This window comes from Geotrypetes seraphini, chromosome 3 (genome assembly GCF_902459505.1).
Source record: "Geotrypetes seraphini chromosome 3, aGeoSer1.1, whole genome shotgun sequence".
Taxonomy (NCBI): Eukaryota; Metazoa; Chordata; class Amphibia; order Gymnophiona; family Dermophiidae; genus Geotrypetes; species Geotrypetes seraphini.
Window position 1 is genome coordinate 132,340,141 of NC_047086.1, and position 19,823 is coordinate 132,359,963.

The 19,823-nt window shown below is 41.9% G+C and overlaps 1 protein-coding gene across 1 annotated transcript in view; it reads right to left on the minus strand.

Moving 5' to 3' along the window:
* Positions 1 to 279: 279 nt before the first annotated feature.
* SCARA3 (scavenger receptor class A member 3) overlaps positions 280 to 19,823 on the minus strand; it is a 70,280-nt gene continuing 50,736 nt past the window's right edge. The window contains exons 5-6 of the mRNA XM_033935473.1: positions 16,609 to 17,652; positions 280 to 1,831 (exon numbers count right to left, since the gene is read on the minus strand). Coding sequence (XP_033791364.1) covers positions 1,392 to 1,831; positions 16,609 to 17,652 — 1,484 coding nt within the window. The 3' untranslated portion in view covers positions 280 to 1,391. The remainder of the gene's footprint in view (positions 1,832 to 16,608; positions 17,653 to 19,823) is intronic.

The following is a 19,823-nucleotide window of genomic DNA, read 5'->3' on the forward strand; positions in this document are numbered from 1 at the left end:
ACAAGCCATTAGTTCACACTCAAGCACAATTTAGAAGAGGTGTACGAGAGGCCACTGAAAAGTTCTCAGCCCAACCAAAAAGAGAATGGTGTGTAGCCATGAAACTTACAAGTTATTCCACACTTTTCTTGACACTTTTCATTTCATTTTGAAGCAAACAGTGTCAAGAAAAGTAGGAAATGACTTGTAAGTTTCATGGCTACACATCATTCTCTTTTCGGTTGGGCTGAGAACATTTCAGCGGCCCTTCATACATGCTGACAAGGAATGATTTTGAAATGTGTGTGTATTACTTTGTAAAATGGAGGGGTGCATGTACTTTTTAAAAGTTTGCCCAGAACATGCCCCCTTGAAAGCTGTACATGCTGTGGATATATACTGCAAGTATATGTAGAGGTTTATCTAAAATCATTACTTACATGGGTATGCCTAGTTATACATGTAAACTAACTTTGTACACAAGTAAATTACATCTAACCCTTCTAAAATGACCTCACTAGCTGTAGGCTTTCATGAACCATAATAAACATTCCAAACAGACTTGCTTACAATGAGCTTTATGCTATCTTGCATATGTCACTGCAGGTCGTTTTATTCAATCCAATTAAAGAGATGCTGAAAATACCAAGTTCATGAAAATAGTGCGATCTGTGAGAGGCCTGTGGTCCATCTGAGGCCTGGGGGACTACATAGCAAGAAACTATGAAGTAAGATGCGCAAGAAATGGAGACTTTACACACAGTCTCAAACGTATTACATTATAAGCAGCCTGGGAACATAGTCACCTTCATAAACATATGACACATTCTGCTTGCTGAATTCTCGGTTGTGTGTTTAGTTATTTAAAAATTATCATTTGAATCTTTCTTTGATTTTTCTTAGAAAATTCTTAAGTCCGTTACAAATTTCTCTTTCACACAAACAAAATCCTTTTGAGAGAAATTATTTGGCTTCCTCCTTATCCCAACAAATCTCAGACCGACCTCAGTAATGTCTTTCCTCCTTGTTAATTCACAAAAGGAATATATGAACTGTTGCTGTCGATATATATGAGGAACCTATGAACACCAGAAACAGAATCAAAATGTTCCTAGCACAATCCTAGTGTGCACAGGTAGAACTCTTGATAGGCTATCTTCCTTCAGGTCTGGAAGACATCTTGCAAAGAGAGGTCACCGCTAATTCTGTTTGGACTCTTGAAGCCAGATGGCATGTTAAGCAAAATATCTTTGCTGAATCAAGCCTGGAGGAAGTGAGAAGGCAATCATGTCTTCATTCATGAAGTAGAAACATGCTTCATCCATTCATAGATGTCTTCAGCTGAGAACAGTATGCCCGAGATCCTGCTCTAGTTCTGCAAATAATAGGCTTCCATTGGTGCGGTCTCTTTTTTAAATAGCTGGTGGTCCAGGTGGACCGGGTGGCCCTGGCAGTCCAGATAAGCCTTCAATGCCCTTTAGCCCTGGTGGCCCTGGCATTCCTGGAACACCAGGAACACCTTCTCTTCCAAACTCCCCTTTTGCACCAGTTTGTCCTTTTGAGCCAGGCGGCCCATCTGGGCCTTTAGGTCCCATGTCGCCTTTTGGACCCATTTGTCCTTTGGGACCCGGCAATCCAAGTCCACCTTTAGTTCCTTTAACTCCTGGCATACCTTGTGGACCTCTTGAGCCTATTACACCTTGAGGGCCTGGATTACCAGGATGACCTCTGGGTCCTTGTCCACCTGTAGAGCCCAGTTCTCCCATATCACCTTTCTCGCCCTGAGGCCCTAATGTTCCTTTAGGGCCCAGATCTCCTTTAATTCCTCTTGGTCCTGGCAGGCCAGGTAAACCTGTTGGTTTAAATGAAACATGATGTGTTAAATTAGCGATTTAAGAAAGCCCAGTTTTCCACTTCCTATGTTCTCTATCTGTGATAGTAGAGAGATACAGTACTCTATCCTGAAAATATGACTGCTGTGTTACAGGAAGTTGTTGACAATTCAAAAAAAATTGGGAACTAATTTATATATCAAACTAGGGTTACCAGATTTTCCAAACGGAAAATCCGGAACCATGGCCCCACCACCAGCCCCACCCCCTTCAGCCTGCACAAGCAATGAGTGACATCGGAAGGCATTCGCATATGCGCTGGTGGGATGTGATGATGTCACGTGCATGCAGATGATGTCACCGCATTGCATCCGCATATGCGCAAATGCCGTCCTGACGTCACTCATTGCCAGAAGCTTTTCAAAACCCGGACATGTCCAAGGAAATCCGGACATCTGGTAACCCTATAGCAGACACCCTTAAATCCAATTGCTCGAAACTAGTGTCTGTTCAATAAAAAGTCATACATAAACCACAAAAATAAAAATGAAAACCTAAATAAAGTGGTTTTGGGAAGAAAAAAGTTTTTACTTTCTAATGTTGGCTTGGGATTTAAACCCTAAACCTCTGTAGCACAGGCTGGGCCTCTAACCCCTAAGCCAACTTCTCTCAATATATATGAAAGAATTTTTTTTTTTCTGTCATGAGTGTGCTCAGTGCTCTAACTTAAAAATCATGTAGTAAAGACCATTAGAGAGGAAAACCTTTTTCTTTATTCCTAAAACCACTTTATTTAGGTTTTCATTTTTCATTTTTTGTGGTTTATGTATGCCTTTTTATTGAGCAATAAGAAGTTGTTGACCTTTCAGGTTATCTCTGGCATATCCTAAATTACCACACTAGTATATTTCTGTAGATTGAGCAGGCAACATTGTAGTAATTTTTACTATTCATTTACCTGTTTGGATATATCTACCGAAGCTCAAATCATAGGCTTGAGTAGTTAAATTGCTATGCATTGGAAGTTCTAGAGTGCCCCCAGTTGGCCAGGGCTGAGGATTCTACAGAAGCAGTGTTCACAGTGCTTGGGAGAAAGGATTATGGTTTGCTTGTATTAATATGTATTAGTAATCAAATGCATTTGCGTGTTCTGTATTTTTAGTGGATTTGGTGATATCTAGTGGCCAAATTCAGGGCTCGTGTACGGTAATTGGGGCCTTTGGTGTATAACCTCAGGCTGAAAGCTGCAATCAGTGGAATAAAGTTAAGTTGGGAGAGAATATAATAAAGAGGAATAAACTTCCACAGCAATTAACAGATCTCAATCTTGGTCCCTACTGAGCTGGAAACCCAAAAGAGAAGGGGGAAAACAACAAATGTCTCCCTGCTTATTCTTTATATGTCCTTTCTACTCCTGAGAAGTTGCTAGCCATAAACAACCTCTTTCTCTCCTGACATACTGCTGAACAGTAATTAAGTTCAAGTTTAATTTAGTTGATATACCACAAACATAAAACCAGGGTTAAAATATAAGCAGTTTACAATATCAAAAAAGGAAAGGAGAACATTGACAAATACAAACTCTAAAATCATCTGCAAAATCATGAGGAAAAAGACAAATGGGTTAATTACAATAAAATCTGAGGTATGGGGAAAAAGGGTAAAACATTGAGATATGGGATAAAAATAAGATCTCACAATTTTATGTATTTTTTTTTAATGCCTGAGAAAAATAATACCAGGGTGAAGGTAGAGAATTCCAGAGTGTAGGTGCCATAACTGAGAAGGAGGAATTCCTATGAGCATCAAGGAATAGTTGGGGATTGGGATTTGATATACTGCTTGGACAAGGGGTATTAAGCAATTTATAATTAGGTACTCGAGCATTTTCCCTATCCATCCTGGTGGGCTCCCAGTGTATCTAATATACCTAAGGCAATGGAGGATTAAGTAACTTGCCCAGGGTCACAAGGATCAGCACAGGGTTTGAATCCACAACCTCAAGGTGCTGGAAGCTGTAGCTCTAACCACTACATCACACTATTTAGTGCTAGCACCTATCCAATTCAGTTTAGGATGGGCTAGAGAGGGTTTTGACAGAAACTCCAGTAATATACACCATGAGGACAGTGCCAGGCAGACTTTTATGGCCTATGTCCTGCTAATGACAAGATGGTTGAGATAGGCTGGAGTGGGCTTTGATGGCAACCCCAGAAGTTGGAACCTATGGACAGTGCTGGGTGGACTTCTATCTATGGTCTATGTCCCAGAAATGCCAAAAAATGATAAGTTACCCATGAATTGATAATAAGTAGGACTGTTGGGATGGACTGTTCAGATCTGTATCTGTCATCATTTACCATGTTTTTGACCAGTCACCGCTGATCATCATATTTACCTTTGGCCCTCAGGATGTTGTCTTCTTGAGCTTATGCTGCTCGGTTATGGAGCTCACAATTACAAAAACAAAAAGTTAAAGTGGGGCTTGAACCTAATCCCCTTGGTTTATAGTCAACTGCACTACCCACTAGGGCAGTGGCTGGCAAACTGCGGCTCCGGCTCTTTAGCCACTTGAGTGCGGCTCAGCTAGCTAGAGCAGGGGTGCCCAAACTGCTTCCCTTCCCCGTAAAGAGGATGCTGAAGCCACCCAACTTTTGCCACCCAATGTCAATTCTGATGTTGGAGAGGAAGTTCCGGGCCAGCCAATCACTGCCTGGCTGGCCCGGAATTTCCTCTCGGATGTCAGAATTGACGTCGGATGGTGAAAGTTGGTTGATCCGTCACTTCAGCATCCTCTTTACGGGGAAGGGAAGCAGGGAGTGCTCAGAACTCGGCGGCTGCCTGTTTCCTGATGGCGGTGGTGGCCTGTTCCCCAATGGCAGTGGCTTGGGGGAAGGCAGGGAGAAAGAAAGAAAGAAAGAAAGGAGAGGGGGCAGGGAGACAGAAAGAAAGAAAGGAGACGAGAGACAGACAGAAAGGAGCATGGAGAGAGAAAGATAGGGAGACAGACAGAAAGGGGGCATGTATGGAGAGAGAAAGACAGAAAGAAAGAAAGGGGGGGTTGGAGAAAGAAAGAAAGAAAGGGGTCACGGAGAGAGAGAGAAAGACAGAATACAGAAAGAAAGGGGGCATGGAGAGAAAAAGAAGGGGGCAGGGTGAAAGAAAGAAAAAGTTGGGGGAGGAAATGAGGTCTGGAGGAGAGGAAGCATACCGGAGGCTGAAAGAAGGGAAGAAATATTGGATGCACAGTCAGAAGAATAAAGTGCAACCAGAGACTGATGAAATTACCAAACAAAGGTAGGAAAAATAATTTTATTTTTAATTTAGTGATCAAAATGTGTCCGTTTTGAGAATTTATATCTGATGTCTATATTTTGCACTATGGCCCTCTTTTACTAAACCGCAATAGCGGTTTTTAGCGCAGGGAACCTATGAGCATCGAGAGCAGCGCAGGGCATTCAGTGCAGCTCCCTGCGCTAAAAACCGTTATCACAGTTTAGTAAAAAGGGAGGGGGCATATTTGTCTATTTGTATAGTTGTTACTGAGGTGACATTGCATAAAGTCATCTGCCTTGACCTCTTTGAAAACTCGCAGAATATAAATGATAATTAACATTTTCCCTGCGTACAGTGTGCTTTGTATTTTTTAAAATGTTATTGTTGGTAGATCATTTTGACTTGGTCACAAAGGTAAGGGGAAGGGAGGGAGGGGAGCTGCTGAAAGACTTCTAGTAATCCTTGCAGGCTTGATTGTGCAGGGAATTATTTTTGTAAAAACATGTTTTGTTATGTGACTGGCATTATTTAATTTCTATGAATGAATAGAATGAAAATGATATAAAATTGCTTGCTTGTTTTTATGTGCATGCACTGAAGGGAAGTGGAGAGAGAGTGGGCTGAGGACGCTGAAGGGAAATGGGGAAGAGAGAGTGGGAAGAAGACGCTGATTTATAAATTGACAATTGTACAGAATATTGTTTCTTTTTAATAAGTTCAGTATAAAACTATTCGAGGCTTGTGTGGATGGGATCAGATGGTTTGCAGGAATGGGGACCGAGCTCGCGGGGACGGGGACAAATTTTTCACCATGTCATTCTTTAGGCTTTGCCATGAATAGATTTCGACTACGTGCGGGAGAGCGGGGTGTCAGTTGGGTTGACATAGCTGTTGTAGCACAAGCGGGCGCGGGGTATGGCTCTCAAAAGAAATCTTAATTGTTGTACTGCTGATCTTTGGCTCATTTGACTAATGAGTTTGCCTACCACTGCACTGGGCTGATCCCCCTGCTCTGCAGGGATGCCTATGTGGTTATTTTCTAAGTAAGCTGCTGTATATCTGTGTCCCTTGTTTTCCAGATTCAAATTTGGACATTTACGTTTATAAAATGGGTGTTCATGCTGGATGTTTCCATTGCATGGACATCCATCTCAAGTATTTTTAAAGTATTGTGTTCAAAAATGCATTTGAGATGGATGTCCATTTGAAATGTTCTGCCTTGAAAATGTCCCTTCAAATGTGCTTTTCTGTTAGAGTTGCAGGAAGAACATTCTGGACCCTGCACCATAGAAAGTCCCAATCAAAGTGAACAGTAGTTTCTATTCTGAAACTATGGTCCAATATTATCTGAGTTAGAGCTTTTAGAGGGAAGTATTAAACTAAGGTTACCAAACGTCTTTGATTTTCGGGGATTGTTTCTGATTTCAGACATTTGCCCTCTTCTCTCTATTTGGCAATCTTCTATCCCTAATTACAGAAATAGGGGACAGATGTGCTGAATCCATTGCCCACACCCGCCTCTCCCCTCATGTGATTCAGTATCTCCCCCTCTTGTTGCCACCCTCTAGGTCTGCCCCTCCACCAAACTTCCCTTTGCAGCTCCTTCCTATTTGCTCTGGTGCCAGCATTAAAAAGAAAAGTAACATGTCACAGAGCTTCCATTCAAGTGCATTGCAAGTCTCTGCCTGGTCTTGTCCCCATGGCAACAGAGATAGCCAAGAATGTATGAAAAGGGATTTAACTAGCAAAACACAGACAACCTGTTCATTAGTGTTCTTCAGGGTGTCACAAGAGTTTAGCATGGTATGGCACACCTTAACCTCATCAAAAGAATACCTAGACAAGAACACAGTGCAGAGAGTGAGAAGTACAATGTGAAAGACACATAACAAAAGGTTTACTGCAGACCAGATTTATACTGCAGATTATTTAAATGTCTAGTGATTAAATATTTGATCTTCGAGGCTGCAAACTTTCTAGGGCATGAGTTCAAGTTTCTCTGCTGCCGAGTTACGTATCTTGTTTGCTTCCTCAGGTTCCTAAACTATTGAAAACATCTTTGTTTGTAAGATTTCTGGGCAATTAATGATTAAGTCACAAATTCTGTAATTCGCATTGATCTGGAAGGTTTTGTGGTCTATAAATGTACTGTAATGTAACGATAACAGCTAGGATTCTGTCTGAATCGCTTTGCATTTCAGCTTAACCTTTGTTGTAAAGATGCAATCGTATCTAGGACAGAGAGAAAGCATATTATAAGCATTAAGATCAGCCATTCCCAACCCAGTCCTCAGGGCATACCTCATCCCATGAGTTTTTCAGGATATCCACAATGAATATGCATAAGACAGATTTGCATGCACTGCCTCAACTGTAATCTTCACTGTGTATATCCTGAAAACCTAATGGGAGTAGGTGTGTCCCGAGGACTGGGTTGAGAACGGTTGATCTATAGCAGGCTTGTCCAAGTTCAGTTTTTGAGGGCCACATATAGGCCAGGTTTTCAGGGTATCCTTAATTCATATATTTAAGTATTTTTATTGATTTCAATATTATAGAAAGTAAACTTGTACAGAAAGCAAATTTAACCAAAGCATATTACAATCTTATAGATCCATACTTAACAATGTTAAGCAGTACAAGAAAAACTATTATGGTAAAATTAGCTCAAGTCCTCATTAGATCCAATAATTAATTGTGATATCCTTAATTTATTTAATCTGAACTTTCTATAATGCCTTTAACTGTGCAAGAAGAGCAAGGCGGTGCATAATGTAACAGGCAAATAGAAGAAAAGAACTACAGTTTGTTGGCTAGGACAAGGTCAATCAAACTCGGATCCACTCATTACATATGACCTGGGAAGCAGAGAGACAAGAGGGAAGGTAGCGGAACCAGCTGGAGTCAGAAACCGAGAAACCATTCTCTCAGTCCGGGAATGCCTTGCTAAATAGCCAGGTTTTAATGGCAATTACAAAATTCTTAAGTAAAGACTCACTAGGAATAGCACAGAATACATCAAGGAAGATAGGAGATGGCTTCTCCCACTTTCCTCTTAAACCCCTATTTGAATCCTGTTGGCTTAGAGTCTGAGTGTACCTCCTACCCTTTGATTGGCATCTGATTCCTGGAGCAGGGGCCAGGATTTTCCATCTTCAGCTGCAATGACATAGCATTTTGGCAACCCTGCTATATGTTATTTATTTTTTTCAAAATCTATTTGTTACCCAGTAAGAACTGTGCCTTAGTGTCTTCTTTTTGTTTGCATGATTTGGCCATCATTGTTTACTCACTGGCAGGGAACGCTGCAGATTTTGCCCATATCCTTGCCAATAGCTGGCTGCAAAAATATCAGCAGCCAAGTTTTTTTTGTTTTGGGGGTTTTATTTTTGAGAAACAGAACTGGCAATATTCCCACCTCCATAAAGCAGTAACACAGGCCAATGATAAAGGAACTGAGCCCAGTTTAAAATGTCTTTGCTGGTGAGTTTCCAGACCACCCATTGCTTTTAGACTTGAGGCCCGGTTCTCTAAAGCTTCTCTCCCATTCCAAGTTTATGGGGAAAACAAGCTTAGTGAATCAGGGCCGAGGAGCATTATATAAACATAATGATCTCATTTTATATGACAGGGTGAAGTTAAAAATTATTCCTGTATTTTCTAACACACTGTGCTTTTTTTTTTTTTTTTTTACTTGATGTTTAAGAGGCTTAGAGGTCACACTAGCTTGCTTGCCAACTCTTTCTTGCCAACTGTTTGTGTGTGAAATGTTGGAGGAGGTTAGAAAACTTTCCACAGAAACACTATGATACAGAGGCTGGTAGCATCTTATAGACTTATGAATCTGATGAAATGCACTCTTGCCTTCAATTCATTTCTTAGGGACCCTTTTACTAAAGTTTAGTGTGTGTGCTAAGTGCCACATGACCCATAGGTATAACATAGGACATGCGCATGCAGAATTAGCTGTGCTGAGCTTTAGTAAAAGGGTCCTTTAATCTATAAAGGTGCCACCAGCCTCTCTATCCTTTTTGTTACTATTGGCCAATATGACTACCAATCTATAACTTTCAAAATAAAAAAATCACTAAAAATTTTAATGAGAGGATTTCTGCATATAAGGATAAAAATTATAACATTAATGTGCTGTCTTAATCTCACTATACAGCTACGGTTTACTATACAGTCTTGTTCTCAGGTTTTGGTGCTGAAAGCAAGAAGTCCTCTGAGTTGCCAAGAGGCTCCTAGTTAGCCAACCCTCACTTAATCTTAGGGGTCCTTTTATCAAGCCGCCCTAGCGGGGTAGCGCATCGGACATTTCATCACGTGCTAACCCCCACGGCAAGCAAAAAAACTAACGCCTGGTCAATGGAGGCGTTAGCGACTAGCGTGGCAGGCGGTTTAACATGCGGTATTCCGCGCGTTAAACCCCTACCGCGCCTTGATAAAAGGACCCCTTAGTATTACCAGCCAGACTCTGTATTTGTTGAGCAACTTTCTTTAATAACATGAAATAAAGAATAAACACACTCTACTAGTTTCCTGTTCAAGATAGGAGTATGTCCACAGCTTGTAGAACTATCACTGTTCTCCAGACTTAGAGAATCCAAGCTGTGTTAGATTGTTAGACATAAAGGTTTTAAAAAAACAAACCAAAACATGGTGGGAAAACAATGCTAAACTAAGGTTCTCATGCAGCCATGCAGTCTCAAATATGGCAACAGTTCTCTCTCACACTGGAGAAGAATGGCGGGGCTTCAGCTCTGTGAATGCTAGTGCTGCCCAATTCACGATTCGAATCGGTTCACCGATTCACTTCGGGTAAATCGATTTGAATCAATTCAAAACAAAAAGAAATTGGCTTCCCGATTCGGCTGACCCTTCCCCCTCGCCCCCTAAAGCAGGAGCGGCAGCGCTTTAGAAGGCGAGGGGGGAGCCTCAGGTGGTTAGTGCTGCTGTCTGGTTCCCCCCCTGGTGTCCGGCTTCCCCCCCGCATCTCGCTTCTCCCCAACTACCCCCCCCCCCGGCATCTCACTTCCCCCCCCGCCTCCCCGCACCAACGTCAGAGGAGGGGCGGGACCGCGGCGGAGGAAACAGCTCCGAAGCAGTGCAAAGATCGCGGGCATCGCGATCTTGCTGCAGGCTGCTTTGTTAAGGTAAACGCCGGTGCGGGGAGGCCAGGGGGGGTGAGCAGACCTTTGGGATGGGGGGTGGGGTGAGCAGTCCCTCGGGGTGGAGCGGGCAGGCCTTCAAGGGGGGGAGACAGGCCTTCAGGGGGGATGCAGGCCTTCAAGCGGGGGGACAGGCATTTCAGGGGGGGGACAGGTCTTTATGTTTAAATCGTTTTATTGAGCAATGACAACAGCAGGTATAACCATAGCAGAAAACAAGGTTTACAATAACAACCAACTACCGCGGAGGACTGGACTCTGATGTCCTCCACGATCCAGATCAATATCCCAACCCCCCCAGACAGAACCTCCCCTCCCCCCTTCCCTCCCACCCCCTCCAAGAAAAATATACCACAACACCCAAACGGAGGGAGGAGAGACGTCAAATAGAGATATTCCATTGTATCTGGAGTCTATTCAGGATATGGCTACGACTCGCAGGGGACAAAATGTTCAGGTATGGAGTCCAAGTGTTGACAAAGTCTCTGCTCCGGCGACGAGAAGAACAGGCCAAACGGGCCTCCCAGCCTCTAAGTTCATGAAGTCAATTCCTCCAAAGCCAAAAGGAAGGGGGCTCAGAAGAGAGCCAACAACATAAGATACATTTCTTCCCCCAAATGAAACACTTACTAAGAAACAGTTTTTCTGAAGAAGTGTACACAGGAAAGCAGAAAAATGAGCAAATAACATAGGAAGCACTAGGACAGGCACGGGAACCTGCAATAGGTCCTGTAAGAAGGAAGCCAGCGCCTTCCAAAAGGCCTGAATCCCCGCACAACTCCAAATACCATGAAAGTAAGAGTTAACCTCCACAGAACAACAGACACAGAGTTGAGTGTCCGTACAGCCCATATAGTACGCCTGACTTTGGGAAACATAAGCCCACAGGACTGTGCGATAGTGACATTCTCGCAATTCAGCATTATAGACCAGTCCAGCTGTACTCTTCAACACCTTTAACAAAAAAGTGCCTCCCAAGTCCCTGCCCAAATCACGCTGCCAAGCGTCCAAAACCCCGGGAAAAACCCTAGGTGGGCAAAGGGCCATAATCTGGCTATGAAAATATGAAATCGAGACCCTAGTGTCTTGCTCAGCTGGCAAAAAAGCACAGAGATGTATCCCAAAGTCCCCGCCCAGGGAACCCCCCCGGGAGAGAGCCCACATAATGCCTGAGTTGATAATAAGTAAAAGGAAAGCCAAGCCCCGGAACCCCCTCCTCTCCAAAGCATCACAAGAAAGAAGGGTCCCATCAGCTTGCAGAACATGCCGTAACTGCTCCACTCCCCCAGCCCGCCAGCGACCAAAAATGGACGGGCCCACCCCCGGAGGGAAAGCTAAGTTCCCAACCAAAGGCAAGAGTACACTAACATAGGAATCCTGATTCCACAACCTAAGAGTCTGGTGCCACACTATCCACAAAGACCGGAAAAGAATACTCTGTTTACAGGGACTCGGCAACTTGGATAGAGGGGCATGAAAAAGATACAAAGGATGAAGAGGATAAAAATAATCCCGCTCCAGGGAAAGATCAGTATAAAAAGAGGTGCCCAACACCCAATCACCGAAATGGCTCTACATTCTCCAGACTCTGCCCCTCTCTTTGTTGCAGAGAGATGTTAAGACCTTGGCTTCCTTGTTATCCCGGTTCTGTTGGGGGGGGGGGGCGGAGACCCAAAATGTGCTGGTCTCTGTTAGTTGGACCGACTACCAGGGGCGGTTTTGGGGTGCCTGGCATCCGGGTTTATAATCAGGCTTGCTTAACATCTCTCTGCAACAAAGAGAGGGGCAGAGTCTGGAGAATGTAGAGCCATTTAGGGAATACGACCATACAAAATAAGTGTATTCTACCTAACAGGGAAAGCGGCAGATCTTGCCATTTGACTAACAGCAATTTAGTATCTGTGAGAAGTTTATCGATATTAAGTCGATACAGTCGGGGAAGATTCATAGTCTGCTAGATCCCCAGTTAGCAAAATGAGGAGTCTGCCCAGCGCAACGGAAAGCTGCCACCCCAATGCTGCCGAAGTTGGTCCGAAGAAGCCAGAGCCTCCGACTTTGATAAATTTAGCGCAAATCCCAAGAAATCTCCATATTCCCGCAAGCTCTCCAACAATGCGGGCAAGGAGCGCTGGGGGTCCGTTAAAAACACCAGGAGATCATCTGCAAATGCTGCAAGTTTAAAGTGAGAATGGGGACACGCCTTTAAGGGGGACAGGCAGGCCTTCAGGGGTGGGATGCAGGCCTTCAAGGAGGGGGACAGGCCTTCCAAGGGGGGAGACAGGCCTTTGGGGGGGGGCAGGCCTTTAAGGGGGACAAGCAGGCCTTTGGGGTGGGATGCAGGCAGGCCTTCAGGGGTGAGATGCAGGCCTTCAAGGGGGGGCAGGCCTTCAAGGGGGGACAGGTCTTCAGGGGGAGATGCAGGCCTTCAGGGGGGACAAACCTTCAAGGGAGGGGACAGGCAGGCAGGCCTTCAGGGGGGATGCAGGCCTTCAGGGGAGGGGGGCCCTGGTGTAGAAGTACATGAAGGGAGGGAGGGAAGGGGGGGTTCAAAGAGACGCGCATATGCCGGACTTTGGGGGGGAAGAAATAATGGTTCTGAAAATAGAGGAGAAGGAGAGAGATGATGGACCATGGGATTTAGGGATGAAAGTTACAGAAAGGAAGAGATAATGAACCCTGGGGTGGTGGGGAAGGGGTATAGATGCTGGATGAAAGGGTAGTTAAAAAAAGGTGGATCTGTGGAGGGAGACAAAAAAAGGAAAGATGCCAGACCTCCTGGGGAGGGAAGGGAAATGGAAGGGGAGGACAGGGATGGCAGATGGATGGTTAGCAAAGAGAAAGAAGAAAGAAGGAGACCCTGGCAAGCAAGTTATCAGAAGACAACCAGAACCTGGGACCAACAAGATTTGAATAATGACCAGGCAACAAAAGGTAGAAAAACTAATTTTATTTTCTGTTTTGTGATTACAATATCTCAGATTTGAAACGTGTATCCTGCCAGAGCTGGTGTTAGACCGCAAACGTAAACTAGGATTTAAGAGAGAGGAAAAATATTTTTGTTTGTTTATTTTGTTTACACCACAGCGCCAGTGTGGTTAGGGGAAGGCAAAGGGGGTGAAGAGGCTATAAAATAAACCTACCAGGATGTTTGAAAAAAACCAAACAAACAAAAAACACCCAATTGGCAGGAAAATCGAATCGAATCGAATCGAATCGAAAAACCAATTCAATAGGCTGAATCGAATCAAAATTTTTTCCAATTCTGGTTGGCCCAGGTGCCTAAGGCCCCTCCTGTGGGCGGGGCTGAAGGCACCTGGGCCAATCAGGCCCTAAGGCCCGCCAGCTGCTGAACGAACAGGCTTGGGACCTGTCCGGCCAACTTCGTTAAGGTAAAGGGGGGTCTCGGGGGTGGGGGTGGGGTGTCACGGGGTCAGCGGGTGGGGGGTTTAAGTTCGGTGGTGTGAGCCATCATTGGGGGGAGGGGGGTTCTCGGCACGACTTCTTTTTTAAAGGGCATAAATGTTGTGCGCATGTAACACATACACATCTGTGCCCATTTAAAAAACTCTACTCTTCCTGCCCCGAACAGCTGAGTGGCACGAGGCTGCTGCTCAGCTGTTCGGGGCTTCCACTGCAGGCTCTCCGCATGTGCCAGTCGCTTTCTCTGAAGATTGAAAACCTGGCTTTTCTCTAACATATAACATCTCTTCTCCTGTTTACTTCCTCTCTTTTCATATGCTCTTGTAAATTCTCTCTCCCCTCTCTTCTTGTATTTTTAAGCTTTGTAAACTGTGTCGAGCATATGTTTCCAGGCGGATTTCTTGGGTCACCAAGCCGCTAAGTGGTATAAATTGATATATGGTTTTACAAATAAAAAACAAAAAACGGGTCTAAGAGACATTTGGAGCATTGAGATTAAGCATCAAATTTCTGCTTCTCAATGGCCACGAATTTGGTCTTGGAGAATTAGATGTACAGTGTCAGCATCTATGAGACAGACTTGGTTCTTTTTGTTGCATAGAGCTCTTTTGACCCCAGTACGTTTACAAAAGTTTGATAGCTCTAGATCTAATAAATGTTGGCACTGTAATCTAGAAGCAGGGACTTTGGATCATCTAATTTTTTATTGTCCTTGTATTAACGCCTTCTGGAAGTCAATTTGGTCTCAAATTAATTATTTTCTAGAAAATCCAGTTGCTATGTCATATGATACAATTTTGTTTGGAACAATGATGAGAGCAAAGAGTCAAATTTCAGCAAATAATAATAAATTACTAATGATTATGACAGGAGTTGCCATTCAGAATATAACTAGAAATTGGAAAGATTATACAAGACTTAACTATACTTTTTGGTGGAATTCTATATGTTATATTTATAAAATGGAATGAATTCTTGCTATGCAAAAAGGAAATTATAACAAGTTTAAAAAAATTTGGGGGCCATTGATTGAATATTCGAATGATTAGACACTTTTTTTTTTTTTATAGAAGAATAATATGATATGGGATTGGGAGGGTATAATGTGTGAGATTCAAATAAAATGTTGATATGTGTGGAAGGGAAGGGGGGAGGGGGGATAATATAAGATTTAATATTATATGAAGTATACAAGTGAATTGTATGAATATTGAATGATTATTGTATACTTGTTATGAGATATGAAAATGAATAAAGAATTGGAAAAAAAAAAAAACTGTGTCGAGCTCCACTTCCGTGGAGATGATGCGGTATATAAACTTAAGGCTTAGTTTAATTTAGTTTAGTTTAGATTACAGTGGAACTTTGGGAAACTCATTTGTGATCAATCACCGTTTTCAAATCGGACAATTAGTCAGCCCCACAGGATTTTCATGAAAATTTTTGTGCAACTGGCCCTCTGTCTCCTACTTACTCACCTACCCTCCCTTCCTCTTTCTGTGAATGCTTTCATGTTTCCTTTACAGATATTGATATTTGTCAACATTTGCTTATTTTTGATCAGAAGATGAAGGGGTTACCTTTAAAAGGTAATCATAAAATATATTAAGTCTAATAAAAAAGTATCACCTTATTTCCTTTATGTTTTTGTTTTATCTCTATATACATTACCTTGAAAAGTGTACTAACACAGCCAACACACCATTTCATGCTTAAAAAGGAAACATATTTTTAGCACATCTTTAGCGTGCGCCAAGCGTGCAGTTAGTGCATGACTCCTTAGCATGACCCACTTCTGTGAATTTTAAGCAGCGGTAAGTACACATTAGTGCTTACTGTCACTTAGTAAAAGGATCCCTCAATGTTTTACAAAAATAAATGTACCCTGAAATCTTCTTTTGCAACTTTAAAAATAAGATTACCAGATTATCATCAACAGGAGTCCAGTACAGTTCTGGTTTTGCTGTCATTGCACACATGTAGTTCTAATTTCCCACTCATTTTGCTAAGAATATCAGAGCTGCAAGCATGCAGGAGGGCAAAACCAGGACTGGACCAGGCTTGGTTGACCTGGAACTATCTGGTAACCCTATTAAAAAGACTTAGTGCATCAGTTTTGTATGTACAGACCTATGAAATAAACTTAATGGGCAACATAAGGCTCTCTTGAGCTTTGTAGAAAGGTGTCACTATGTATGTTACAGGGGCCTGAGAAGATGGTTAGTGCATACTCAAATATTTTGCAAACCTTCACATAACTAAGGAAAAGTTATGATTAACCTCAGCTTATTTACTTTTCCAGTGAGAGGATAAACAAAATGTTTGTACGTCTGGTAGCGCTCTAGAAATAATTAAAATTAGTAGTCGTAGTAGTAGACACAAGTCCAATCTTATATGTCCCATTTTAATGCTATTTTAAAGAAGCAAAAAAATTTCCTAGAATATCGCTATGCAGTATCTAATTAAACCCACTTATAGCCATTTCAAAGATCTTCAGAAGTTGTCCTTTGTGACTTTCTCCAAATAAAAATATATATCAATTTCCTTTTGTAACAGTCTTATTTTTTCATACATTTTTTCAAAACATAACCAAAGAACTTAGGGCTCCTTTTATCAAGGCGCGCTACGGGAGTTAGCGCGTTGGACATTTCATCACGCGCTAACCCCCGCGGCAAGCCTAAAAACTAATGCCTCATCAATGGAGGCATTAGTGACTAGCGAGGCAGGCGATTGAATGCACGGTATTCTGCTCGTTAACCACCTACCGCACCTTGATAAAAGGAGCCCTTAGCTTATATCAGCATCAGGTGGGGATATATGTTTTGCCTCATAGCTTTTTCAAGGAAGTGAGTTTAATAGATATTGCATAGTGATATTTACCATTATAATGCTAAACATATTTTTATTGCCCTTGAAGAATTCCATATTACCTCTTAGAACAGTAACATTTTGAAGGATTTCCCCATGCCTTACGTCCACGATTTTCATTTCCTCCATGACCATGGACAAGTTTCGAATGTCAAAGTCCAGACGAGCATTCAGAAGACTAAATCGCTCTCGCAACAAGTCAGTAGTGCTCTCCATGAGAGACATAGACTTATTTAAATAATATAGTTCCTCGGCATGAGAGTTAAACCCCAAGGTGCAGGACAACCGCACATCATCAAGGTACTTCAGCATACTGTGCACATGGCTGTCTGTTGCATTGATGTTAGTAAAGATAGTGCTTATTTCTATTTCATGAGAGGACATCCTACCCTCCAGGCTTTCAAACCTCTCTGAGGTCCGATTTCCTGTGTACTTGGTGTGGTATCGAAAATCTTGCATGTTCTCCTCATGGTCATCGAGGAAAGAGGAGATGTTGTCTAGCTGCAAATGGAGGCCCATTACTTGCAGGACTAGATCATGCATGACTTCTGAGTTCTGGCTAATCCTCTGAGTAGCTATACTGATACTTGTTTGAAGGTTTCTGACAAGTTCACTAGTTTTGGACGACGTGGTTCTTAGAGCGCCAAAAAGTCTAGTATAATTCTGCCAGTCAGTCACAATTCTTTGCAGAGCCAAAGTCTCCTCATCAGTCTTTCTCTGGATAACCTGTATCCAATCTGAAGTCTGCCCAATAATAAAGTTAATATGTTGCAGTGTAGTTCTGATATCATAGCGCTCCTGGGCCATGCTCTTCATGGAAGCAGCTAGCTCAGTTGTTGCTGTCTGCCAACCTTTCATCTGCATTAGAAAAAAGTCCAGGGTCTGATTGACCTGTCTGATGGAAAATGCGGTGCTGTCAACCTCACTGTTGATTTTGTTGGCTGCGGATGCAAGCACGTGGTGGTTTTGTGACATTCGGTCCAGAGAAATCTCTTGACCCAAAAGCATCTGCTGAATTTGTTCCAGCTCTTCCTGGAGCGTGATGATCTCCTGCCCCAGGTGGCTAACATCATAGCAGAAAGAGCAATTTCCCAATGGTTTCTGATCTAAATTTGAAAAATAATTTCAGTCATTAGTTATAGTAGCTATGACCAAAACTGTAGCTAGCTTAAAATTTTTAAAATACTTTGAACAGTATGATTGTAACTGTAATTTCTGCTTTTCATTCTTCTAGAATATTTGCTGTGAGTAATACTTGGCAACATTTATACGCAAAGGCTGCTATTTAAAAACGTTCAGATACAAAATGTTATCATCTTATTCAGGAAGCACACAAAGCAACACGATGTTCCTACAAAGATATAGATAAAGAAAAAACAAGTGGGAAACTAGAGATGTTTCCAAATACAAACTTATTAAAAGCAGAGATTCAGTTCTGTAAATGTAAAAAAGACTCGGGCCCGAATTATGTAACCAGCGCCTAAAGTTAGGTACCTATTTTGGAGGCGTCCAAGAATAATAATAATAATAACAGTTTATTTATATACTGCAAAACCGTGACGTTCTATGCGGTTTACGCAATTTAAAATACATTTGATACAATAAAAGCAGAAGAAATTAAAAAGTATAAACCAGTGACTAAAAACCCTAAAATCTGATAATTACATAATATAAAATATTTTTACTAATTAACTACCTAAATACTTCAGAAATAAATGTGTTTTAGATGTTTTCTAAATTCCCCATAAATTTCAGTATAAATGAGCAATTGATCTAGATATGCTTGATATGAAAGAAGAGGCTGATGATATTTTGCATCCTTTAACAGGCGGAAAAGCAAAAATCAAATGTGAAGATCTTTTATATCTATTAGTTGTAAAAGAAAAAAGTTCATTTATATATTTAGGAGTCAGACCAAATAGAACTTTAAAACAAAAGCAACTGCGCGCCTCCATTGGCAACCAATGCAACACCCGATAAAAGGCGCCTGTCTAAATTGACTAACCAGCTCAATTAAGCTTTTTAATCAGCACTGATTGGAACATAGGCGCCTATCAAGAAAACGCAATTCTGTAACAAGGCGCCTCTAAAAATTTAGGTGGCCTTCAAAAAAAATAGGCGCTATGCACGTTAGGCATGGGCGTGGCTACATGTTATTATTAATAATAATAATAATAATAATAACAGTTTATATACCGCAGGACCATGAAGTTCTATGCGGTTTACAATGATTAGAAATGTTACAGATTGAATGAATAAACAAAGTACAGATTTAGCGACAGGTGGTTCTTGCGCTCGGTTGTTAAGGACTAAGTTTGAATAGGTTGGTTTCCTAAGTATTTCAGGAATAGATGTGTTTTCAGGCGCCTTGTTGCAGAATCACTGCTCTTAGGCGTGCTTAAACCCTCAGCTAGGCGCCTAACATTTAGTTGTGCCCAGAGCTGGCCTATTTCTTGGGCACCTCCACAATAGGTACCGCTCAGCATGATTCATTAAACAGCACCCAATTTTACTTGAATCACGCTGAACAATGCCTAATTAGGTGCCTAACTTTTGGGCGCTTCGTATAGAATTTGCCCTTCAATGCTGCAGGCGTTTTGTTATAGAAAACTGTACCTTCTTTGGGAGTCTGTGACTACTCTGCAGGAGATTTTTCAAAAAACCAATGGTCGATTTTCCTAAATTTGTTTTGAAAAAAAACCCAAAACAAACGTGTACTCAAGATGAAATTAAGAGAAAGCAAACAAAAAGTTTTGCCTGCTCCAGCACCACTCAGTATGAAAGAGCAGTTCTGTTTAATTTCATTTTGAGTACATGTTTTTTTTTTCCAAAACAAACTTAAGGAACCCGTTTGCTACATGCTGCAAATTTAAAAGATTTCATCAGCACCTTTTGTCCTTTCAAGCGGCATCATGGGACACAGATTTGAATCATTTGATTATGTCTTCTGATACCTATCAATAATTTTGGCGTGCCTTAAAAACATACCTCTATCAAATCCTTTGGAAATTAGGTAAATTCCGTTTATTGTATTCTCTTTTGAATATTTTTTATCTTTTGTGAACTATCGGTTTTGCGGTATAAAAGGAGTTTTATGTTATGTTCCTTTGAGACAGGGGTTCCTATTATTTTTTAATGACATTCTGCCATCTAGGTGCATATTGATGAAGTCACAATGATGTCAAGATTGTGCATCAGACAAGTCCACTTGTTCTGAACCAAAGCCATTGTGAGTAGGGTTTCTCTTCTTATTTTCTTAACCTTTTGGAAATGAGGT